The 12,160-nt window shown below is 31.8% G+C and overlaps 1 protein-coding gene across 1 annotated transcript in view; it reads left to right on the top strand.

Moving 5' to 3' along the window:
* The window catches only part of LOC106871154 (SCY1-like protein 2), a 726,002-nt gene that overhangs the window by 566,031 nt on the left and 147,811 nt on the right, over positions 1–12,160 (top strand). Inside the window, exon 12 of the mRNA XM_089340062.1 lies at positions 5,496–5,628. Coding sequence (XP_089196188.1) covers positions 5,496–5,628 — 133 coding nt within the window. The remainder of the gene's footprint in view (positions 1–5,495; positions 5,629–12,160) is intronic.

The following is a 12,160-nucleotide window of genomic DNA, read 5'->3' on the forward strand; positions in this document are numbered from 1 at the left end:
TATATATATATATATATATAAACAACAGTGACATCGTCCTTTACCAGACTACCACGTTATGTTGGCATATAATCATTACTATCCGGTACTTTTACTATATTTCTCTCGCTCAGAGATTTAAAACATGTTGTTTTTCTCGATACAAGATCAGCGAGATCAGCGACTGTGTGTCGCTTAAAGAAAAAAGCTGCTTAAATAAACAAATTCTATAATTTGCGAGTGAAGATAGCTTTTGCCACTAGCTGGTGATTGTCTCACACTGAGGACGGGTAACATCCAGAAATCTAGGTCTGTGAGTATCACATAAGGCTAGAGATGGGAACGATGACCTCCTTGCAAATGCTATATATATGGACACAGACTGTGTGTCATTAGCCAGCTGGAAAAGATGTTTTCCTATGGCTAAAACAACAGTAACATCGTCCTTTACAGGACTGCCACGTTATGTTTGCATATAAACATTACTATGTATATAAACAATAAATTAGAGAGATACAAATGACAATCTAATAATTTATTTATATTATAATATAACATAATAGACTATGAATATAAGACAATATAACATAACAAACAATTATTTAAAAAACCAAAAAAGCCAACTATTTGTTTCGACTTATATACATATTTTAATATATATATATAAACAATTCAATTCCCTTATATATAAACCTCAGCAGGGTAATTATTGTGTAGAAAGACGAAATGCCGTGTGAAAGAATTTCTGGATTGTAAAATAATTAATTCAAATGCCTTCGTATTTTGAGCGTGTACATCAGCAGTTCAACTATATATCAATTACATTAAAAATTTAAAAACAACAAAATTATAACGGACAAAATAAGTAAGTAGAATCTACAACTATCGAAATATGTTTCTATATATCTCAAATAATATTAATCCTAACTTGTTTATTATGTCTAAGACAAACTTTCGCCTATAACATACAACAAAATTATGAATGTATATAATTAAGTATCAGAGTCTTACATAATCTAGAAACTGTAATAAAACATGTAACATATAACTCTTCTGTTTATTTAAAGTTATTGATATTAAAAAGCTGCTTAAATAAACAAATATAAAGTGTTCTATATTTGTTGTTTATCGGAAGGAGAATACCGTAATAAATATGAATAGAAACTTAATAGGAGTGGCTGTGTGGTAAGTAGCTTACTTACCAACCACATGATTCCGGGTTCAGTCCCACTGCGTGGCACCTTGGGCAAGTGTCTTCTACTATAACCTCGAGCCGACCAAAGCCTTCTGAGTGGATTTGGTAGACCGAAACTGAAAGAAGCCGTCATATATGTGTGTGTTTGTCCCCCAACATCACTTGACAACCGATGCTGGTGTGTTTACGTCCCCGTAACTTAGCAGTTCTGCAAAAGAGGCCGATAGAATAAGTACTAGGCTAACAAAGAATAAGTACTGGGTCGATTTTTTCGACTAAAGGCGGTGCTTCAGCATGGCCGCAGTCAAATGATTGAAACAAGTAACAGAATAAAATAACAACAACTTTTTTGTTTACTTCATTTATCGTAGGGTGAATTCCATAATAAATATGTAGATAAATTTAGAGCTACAAATACTATTATAAAAATATCCCATATATATAGATTATGGCTATTATAATGGATATCAAAATATTGCTAGTTTTTTAGAAGTAACGAGATTTGAAGTTACTTAAATAAGGATTATTATTCGTATATTTTTGAAGGGAGAACTCAGTAAATGAAAATTAAGTAATATAAATAGAAAAGGTTAGAGTATTAGTCCTCAATAGATATAATTGATATTATGATTTAATTAAAGGACCATATATAATGCATATCCAAATTTTGTTAATTGTTTCATAAGTAATAAAATAATATTGTTGTAATAAGAATACAAGTTATAAACAATACAATACTGTATTAATTGTTATTGTGGTTATTAAATTTAGTTAGTAAGTTAAATAAAACTATTTTATTATTATTATTATTATTATTATTATTATTATTATTATTATTATTATTAATATCATTATTATCATCATCAATTAATTAATAAATTAAATGAATGTATTTATACATATAATCATTTAGTATAATGAAGACATCGTATTTGTAATATGTAATTAATAATCAAATTACTAATATAATGATGTATTTTACAGTAACTACAAGAATATGCACTAAAAGGATTCAAATTTCTGTATTAAACTGCTAAAAAAATAATTTTCAAAATTCAAAATTATTATGTAGAATCTATATAATCTATAGTATAGATTAAGATCACAAAACTTAAAGAGATACATATATACGCATACACATATCTACACATATATATATATATATATATTTGTTTTGCAAGATTTTTGATGTGAAATCGTGTGTTGAAACAGATGTTGTTGTCATCAGTTCTGTACCAGCACGCTGAGCAAGAACATAGAGGCTCAATCAACAACATAGAAATTAAAATCTTATCTACACATAGCAGTGATGCAGCACTTAGACAAATTACTGAAGCTACACACATAATAGAAGAGAAACCTAGCCTGAATAGGAAACTAGAATGGAACACTAACACACACCACTAACAAACCACAAACCACAGCATGTGACAACATGTTACCCATAAACCAATAATAATATGAACAAAGTATAATACAATACATAGATAAACAAATGGAATTAAATACTACATACGTTAACAAAATTTAATTAAACACAAAAAAAACACACATGAACAAATAAATAAATAAAAACAAATACAAACGGACACGTATTAACAGAGAATATAGGTGATATAGACACTCCCCATACACACATGCACTTACAAAAGACACAGACACATTGAAGGACACGCATGCGTAGACACATACAATAGGAATACAAAATACAAAATGGCTGATAGTCAGCAAGGTGAGACACACATAAGAAAGAAGGAAACTAAGGACCACTGATGAGGTCACAGAAGTGTGACGAAAGAACTCTGGCCGAAATAAGATTAAGATTAATGTAATATAAAGCTGAAGCAAATTAACACCAAATATACAGTGCGTGTGTTTTTATTGGCTAAACTGGCAATATGACCATCCCCAAGTACAACAATATATATATATATATATATATATATATATATATATATATATATATATATATATATATATATATATATATATATATACATATATATACATACACACATACACACACATACGCAGATATATTCATACAAGCAACACACACACATATATATATATATATATATAACATGCATATAAACATACATACACATATACAACATATATATGTACATATATATACACACACATATATATATATACATATGTGCTTTTACATGCATACATATATATATTTTTATGTGTGTGTATCTTTGTATACATATATATATGTTGTATATGTGTATGTATGTGTGTATATGTATAAATATGTAAGTGCATGTATATATATATGTATGTGTATATATGTCATAGGTGTATATATATATGTATATATATGCGTGTGTGCTGCTTGCATGAATATATCTGCGTATGTGTGTGTGTGTGTATGTAGATGTATGTATATATATATGTACATATATATACATATATATACACATATACGCACAAACACATACATATGCATAATGACATATAATATCATCAGGTATAAATACAAACAACATATCCGATGAATACAAGTACATACATATATATGCACAAATATGATTATTGATATATTCACATACATGTACAAGCATAAATGGATACATACGAGTGCAAATATACACACTTACTGGAATTTTCTAAACACATTTAGAATGGTGTGTACAAGATAGAACACTTGCATGTCTTTCATTAAGCTATGATGTCAATAACTGATACAATTCATCTATAGATAGGTTGCATCTAGCATCATTAATTTTGTACGAGCCAATCTATGTCGTATAATTTTTTACTATCCTTCAATTTCAAAATTAGTTTACATAGACTAGTACTGTTAAATTTATCTATATTCCTAAATGTGCAAGCCATTTTTTAATAAAATTTTCCGTTGACCATATGTAATAATAATTTTTTCGTTCTGTATCCACCGTACATCTATATACAATATTGTTCTGTAAACAAAAATTATTAAAATAACATTTATCCTTATATCTACAACCACAATTTCTAGCTAGATCATTCTCTGTAATTGTATTATTGCTTCTATTATTATAAAAATTATCTAAACGTTTATTATTAAATGAAGAGATATTACTAAACAAACTTTTAGATACTGAAAACCCTATTCTAATCCTTTTACTATTAATTATTTTCTAATATTTATGCTTTTTATTAAAGTGCTTAGATATAAATCTGTAAAATAGCTTGACTAAATTGGTTTTTATTTGTCGTGCGCAAGGACTGATATACCAGATATAATTATCTTTATTATAATTAACATAATTCGGTGTATCTGGGTTGGCATATGGCGTGTACTTACAAATAAATTGGATACAGTTCTGTTATTAAATCCATTCACTTCGTTGTGAAATACCTTTCCATTATTATAGTAAAAATTTACAATATACTATTTTATTCTAATATTATGCATTTTAAGGGCATCATTATTAAAGATTTCCTCATTTGAGGATAAATAAGAAACACGTCTCGGAATGTTATTAACCAAAGTTCTTGTGATCGCTTTAGGATGGTTACTATGAACGTTTATATATTTTAAATTATTGTTGTGTTTATGATACGGTCTGTATAGGACAAGAAGGTTCAGATTAACATCCAGATAATCAAATGAATCATGTTCATTTTCTATAGAGATAGTTAAACCAAACCTTTTAAATAAATTATGGAATTTTCTCACGTATAGGCTTATGTTTCTATTGAATTGACTATTAATCAAAAACAGTGCATCATCTCCATAGAATCCACCTGTCTATTTAATTTATTGTTTATAATTTGCATTATACCCATATTCTTGTGGTAGTCAACCGACGTACCAGGGAATTGGGTGTTTTACACACCCCTTTGAATGAATTTTTCCTTTCGTTTGTTACCTTATATATACATATATATATATATATATATATATATATATATATATATATATATATTAGATAATAAAATGAATAGTTTACACGTGGTAATTTACTGGTAAAGCACGATCACTTTCACAGTGTTCCTTATGTATATGATAAATGCATGATGGAAGATACTAGAATTTTTATTATTAATCACGACAATTGTTTCGACACATTCAGCATCGATCCTTCACGGGTGGGACACTTAACAACTGGTTCAGGAGCATCCGGCCGTGCAGATGTTTATACATCCATATCTGTTAACGGTTATTTTTAATACTTTTCCCACTGTACTGCGTGTTCGTTTCTTTTTTGCATCTGTGATTTTATTTTTGAACTTCTATATAAATGAAGATATTTCTTTCATTTTACTGCTTTTCGCTAACTCTGTTTCTCTATCTCTCACCATTAATCTTTTCCACTATTTTCAGATGAAAATCAACGCGCTGACCTGTATCAAGAAATTGCTGGACAGTCTAGACAAGATGATTATTCTAGACGAAGTCCTGCCCTTCCTCACCGAGATCTCTTGCCAGGACGCTGAGGTGGTCATGAGTATCGTCGGTACAGTAATCCTCCATTTTCTTATCTTCCATTTATGAAGTTTTCAAATATCTACATTAGCCAACACAAATCCGTATGCTTACATGAACATGTTTATATATGTGTGTGAGTGTGTGTGTTTGTGTGTGGGTGTGGGTGTATATATGCATGTATGTATATATATACATATTTTAAAGTCTTTGTGAGATTAACAAAGTATAAAGAACATGTTTTTCAAACGTTGTAAATTCTTTATTAGAAGGTCACTAAACTTTTTAGAAGTGTCTTTCTAGTGTGTGAGAGCGCTTATATGTATATATATATATATATATATATATATATATATATATATATATATATATATATATATATATATATATATATATATATATATATATATATGTATGTAGATTATGTATGTATATGTATGTATATGTATGTATATCATATATTATATATATATGTATATATTATATTACATATATTATATACATATAAATATCATTCATATATTAAGTATATATATATATATATATATATATATATATATATATATATATATACATATATATATATATATATTCTTTCCTTGTTTCTTTTTGTGTTCCTTTCTGTGAAAGAGTGTAGGCGCGAAACGTTAAAGACTTTTTCACTCCCCGAGCGTTAAACTAATACATCTGTTTGTTGTCTTCGTCTTTTGTTATTTTTTTTGTGAATTTTCCCCCTATTATATGTATATATATATATATATATATATATATATATATATATATATATATATATATATATATATATGTATATATATATATATTTATCATATTTATCTTTTATCTTTTATGAGTTTCAGCCAGAGGGTGAGGCCATTTTTAAGCACCGCCTTTATTGCGTCCAGTATTGCTTCTGGTGAAGTAGCGAATGCCTCCTGCTGCGATGTGCGTTCATCCGGTATTGCAGATAAAAAACTATCTAGACGTTTTTTGAAGACTTTCATGTCTACACCTCGCAGATCACTGATGTTCTGTGGTAGGGCATTAAAATTTGTGGTCCCTTGAACCACAAGCTATTACAATATTGGGTTCGTATCCTCGATGGAGAAAATGGGACCCTTGGTACTCTGCAGTACCGTCCAGTTCGGAGATTATTGTAGATTTCGATTCCGAAATTTGGAGCTAGACCCTCCATTATTTTCCATATGTATAGCACTGCATATCTCTCACGTCTCCTCTCTAAGGAGTAGAGTCCCAATTCCTTCAACCTCTCCTAGTAGTCCATGTGTTTTATTGAGTTTATCTTCTTTGTTTAGTGGCGTTGGATCGCTTTTCGTTCCGCAATTAGTTTTACATTCTGTGGAGACCACAGTTTGGAGCAGTAGTCCAGACGACTGAGGACAAAAGTTCTCCAAAGCAGAAGCATTGTGTCTCTGTTCCTGGTCCTGAATGATCTAAGGATCCAACCTGCCCCCCCCCCCCGCCTGCATAGTGTTGCCATCTGAGAAAGTTGCGCCGTTACTCATGTGGATTCCTAGGTCACTCACCGTCTCTAACTCTGGGATTACATTGCCTGCTGGTCCCGTATACTTCAGCTGTTGTCTGTTTGTGGGCTGATAGCGAAGTGCTTGAAATTTTGCGTCATTGAACTGCATATTATTCTCATCGGCCCATTTATATATTGCGTGCAAGTCATTCTGCAGTCTTAGGATATCAGTAGGATCCTTTTCCGCCTGCGATACTTTGTATCATCGTCATAGCTGGTGAGTGCGGCTGACTCTATGGCTGAGAGCATGTCCGAGAGGACAACTACAAATAGTAGTGGTCCCAGAACTGTTCCCTGGGGGACTCCACTGAGGATTGGTGTCACTTCAGAGAAAGCACCATTTGCTGTGACAGCCTGACTTCTTCGTGTCAGGAAATCATGCAGCCACTCTCCCAGTCTACTGGCGTGGTCATGTAATTTGTGACATATCATCCCATGATCGACTTTGTCAAAGGCCTTGACAAAGTCGAGATATATCACGTCCGCATTTGAATGGTTGAGCTGTTGTTTTAGTATCCAGTCGAAGTGCTGTAGTAGCTGTGTTAGACAGCTCCTTCCAGGATGGAATCCATGTTGCATGTCAGTAAGCAAGTCATTTTCCTCTAGGAACGAGGTCAGTCTTTTCCTGACAATGTGTTCTATGATCTTACTGACATGTGAGGTCTGTCGTTTATAGCATCTGCTCTGCTTCTTCCCTTGTGGACAGGGCAGATTATTCCTTCTTTTAACGTTTGAGGAAATGTACCGCATTCAAGGGTACTCTAGAAAAGCATTTGCTGGGAGTCCACCTGGGCCTGTTGCAGTGTTTGAGTTTATCTCATCAATGGCGGACAATACATCCTCTTCTGTAATGTCAATGTAATTGATGGTCACCTTTTTCTCTTATAGGTTAGAGGTGCTGAAGAACTTGTCAGGTCTACTTATATTCATGTTTTCTAGTGAGGAGGTGAAAACACTTTAAAATTGTTTGAGTGCTTCACTTATCCTCTTGAGGTCTGCAGTCAGTGAGCTCTTTTCATCAAATAGTGGCCCTATCCTCTGTCGCACTGAGGCAGACTATTTTGCGAACTTGTAGAAAGCTTTAGAGTTTCTTTTTGTATTTTCCACCGCCCTGGCTTCTCTGTTTACCCTTTCTTTTTCATGGGAGAGTCTGATTTTATTCTCAGTCTCTAAGAGCACCATTTTGAGGTAGGGATTATTTTAGCGATTCAAGATCTTTATCCTCAGTCTCATTAGGATTCTTCTATCTCGGGTAATAATGTTCTTATGTGTGGTGGCTTTCTTTTTTGGGACAAATTTAACGCATATGGCTCGTATTATTCAAATGAATTCGTTGAATTTAATGTCAGTGTCTTGTATGGACACACTTTTTAAGTCGGTTTTGCTAGAGTATCTCTTTGTAGAAGTTCGGGTTGGCTCGCACTTGGCTAATATATATATGTATATAAATATACAATAGCCAAGTTCGAGCTTCATTCATTTGACTGTGGTCATGCTAGAGCACCACCGTTAGTCGACCCCAGGACTTATTCTTTGTAAGCCTAGTACTTATTCTATCGGACTCTTTTACCGAACCGCTAGTTTACGGAGACGTAAGTACACCAACATCGATTGTCAAGTGTTAGTGGGGGACAAACACAGACACACAAGCATACATACACACACACACACACACACATATATATATATATATATATATATATATATATATATATATATATATACGACGGGCTCCTTTCAGTTTCCGCCTACCAAATCCAGTCACAAGGCTTTGGTCGGCCCGAGGCTATAGAAGGTACTTGCCGAGTGTGCTACGCAGTGAGACTGAACCCGGAACTATATGGCTGGTAACCTAGCAACTTACCACACAGCCGCTCCTGCGCCTATATATAATATATATATATAAGTATATATATATATATATATATATATATATATATATAATATATATATTATATATATGTTATATACATTTTATATATATATATATATATATATATATATATATATATATATATATATGTGTGTGTGTGTGCATGTGTGTGTGTGTGTGTGTGTGTGTGTGTGTGTGTGTGTGTGTGTGTGTGTGTGTGTGTGTGTGTGTGTGTATAAAAGATAAACAAGAGTGAAAATATATATATATTCTTTTATTCTCTTCCTTGTTTCAGTCATTTGACTGCGGCCATATTAGAGTACCGCCTTTAGTCTAATAAATCAGCCCCACGATTTATTCTTTGTATTCTTATGCTATCGTAACCGCTATGTTACGGGTACATAAGCACACCAGCATCGGTTGTCAAGCTATGGTGGTGGGGAGACAAACACAGACACGCAAATACATATGTGTATATATATATTTACATATATATATACGATGAGCTTCTTTTAGTTTCCATCTATCAAATCCACTCACAAGGATTTGGTCGGTCTGAGGCTATAGTAGAAAACACCTGTCCAAGGTGTCACGCAGTGGGATTGCAACCGGAACCATGTGTTTGGGAAGGAAGCTTCTTACCAGACAGCCACTCTTGTATATATGTATATATGTAATTATATATATATATATGTAAGTGTATATATGTGTGTGTGTGTGTGTGTGTGCGCGTGTGCGCGCGCGTGTGTGTGTGTGTGTGTAAGCATATGTATGTAAGTATATATATATATATAGGTGCAATCAATGGGAGCGGGTAAAAGTGGAGGTTTTACCCAAAATTTGGTAAAACCTCCACTTTTACCCGCTCCCATTGATTGCACCTAGGATAGCACTAGTGTAGCAATAATTGGGTACCCTCCCAGCAGTATACTGGATAGATACTATCCCTTAGTGGGTTGAACCCCCAACTCCTAACTCTCTCACGTTATATATATATATATATATATATATATATATATATATATATATATATATACTTCTAATATAAAAATAAATTTTTTTTTAAAACTATTTTATCATTCGCCAGCATTTCAAAATACCTTTTAAGGTGAGAATTATAAACAATTATGAATAAGGGCAAATGAAATAAAATTCTTTGCCAATATGCTGAAAAATAGACATTAGATCATCTAATTACATACAATATTTTTCACTAAAAATACACAGCGTGTAGAAACGAGGAAAGCATGCTAACAAAAATTCTTTAAAACTCCGTTATCCTCGAATCGGACCGATTTCTGGAATAATCCAAAAGGATTTTTCCTTCATCAGCGAGGAACACGATGAACATAAATGGAATACTTACATATACTTTCGGGAAAAGCAGGTGCAAAGTCATGTGTACACTTAAGTACCCCAAATATATCCAAACAAAAATTCTATAGCAAGCCTCAACACACGTGCAGTCGGTCAGGAAGCAGACGTAAAGTGGTTACCAGTACCGAAGTGAATGGTAATAAATTTACTTCTAATATAAGGATAATTTTTTATTTTATTTTATTAGTGGCCAGCATACATTTTAAGGTGAGAATTATTAACAATTATAAATAAGGGCAAAGGAAAAAATCCTCTGCCAATATGCTGAAAAATAGACTTTAGATCGTCTCACCACATACAATATTTTTCACTATAAATATACAGCGTGTTGAAACGAAGAAACCATTGATCAGCTTTGGTAGGGTTGTACCTATTCGATTTATTAATTTTATTTACCTTCGTATTATAATTGCTAACAGTGACTTTATTGGTTCTTTTAGGTGAATTATTATTATTATTCTCATTAGTAGTAGTAGTAGTAGTAGTAGTAGTAGTAGTAGTAGTAGTAGTAGTAGTAGTAGTAGTAGTAGTAATGTTATCATAGCTAATGTTATTAATGATATTATTATGAACCTTATTGTTCTACCTACTAATTTTATTATTAATACTATTATTATTATTGTTATTCTTATTATTTTTGTGATTATTATTATAGACATTTTGCCTATTATTACTATCATTATAATTATAGATAATTTATGTTATTCGGGTTATTTTTATAAGGCTCCGAGTAAAGGTACTTAATTTTTTGCTTAAAGACTGCTTTTGCCATTGCAGTCTTATAGTGTTCCCTATAATTATTGAAAATATCTTCGTTGGACCAGAGATACGAAATTCTTTTATTAATGCCCTGAATAAATCCTCTGTTTATAAAGTTTGAGTGATTGCTATGTGCATTAATATATTTGAAATTGGTATTAGGTTTAATGTATGGTTTGTGTTATCCTCAGGCCACCTGTATATGGCGTCTAGATAGATAGATAGATAGATAGATAGATAGATAGATAGATAGATAGATAGATAGATAGATAGATAGATAGATAGATAGATAATCAAAATAAGCAACAAGGATATCTACAGTTAATGTAGTACGATCGTTTCATGCGACTCCATTTAATTGAGCAAAGTAAACATTACATCAAATATAAAATGTAGAGCAATTTTCAGCTGCACAAAGATATAAAAATTTAATGAAATTACATTTAAACAGAAGGACATATTTTTATAATTAAATCTTAACTCTTCAAGAAGAAAGGAAGAATGCGAAAAACCATTTTGACCTAGCCAGAGCATACAGGCTAGTAAATAATTCTAAGCAGATTTTTAACTGTCACTGATTTTATTTTCTTAATTTTTTTTTTGTTCTGATTTATGGATTATCATATCAAACCTAGTGATTCAAAGCTTAAGAGGACACTGGAATTTGTGTGTGTGTGTGTGTGTGTGTGTGTGTGTGTGTGTGTATGTTTATGTATGTATTATATATATATATATCTATATGTATATATATATATATATATATATATATATATATATATATATATATATATATATATATATATATATATATCAAATACACAATGGGACAAGCACGCAAAACATTCAGACTGTTAGGTAATACAAAAAAGTGACAAGAAAACATCCAGAGAGACAATACAAAGAAAACAAGGACGGGTTATTCGGAGTTCTCTTTCCTCAGTCAAGTTCCAGATTATCTTTGCAATTTTGTCTGTTTATTCTCGAGATTGCTCCAATTTGGCCAGCCCCACG

Source organism: Octopus bimaculoides, chromosome 23 (assembly GCF_046866305.1).
Source record: "Octopus bimaculoides isolate indiv1 chromosome 23, ASM4686630v1, whole genome shotgun sequence".
Taxonomy (NCBI): domain Eukaryota; kingdom Metazoa; phylum Mollusca; class Cephalopoda; order Octopoda; family Octopodidae; genus Octopus; species Octopus bimaculoides.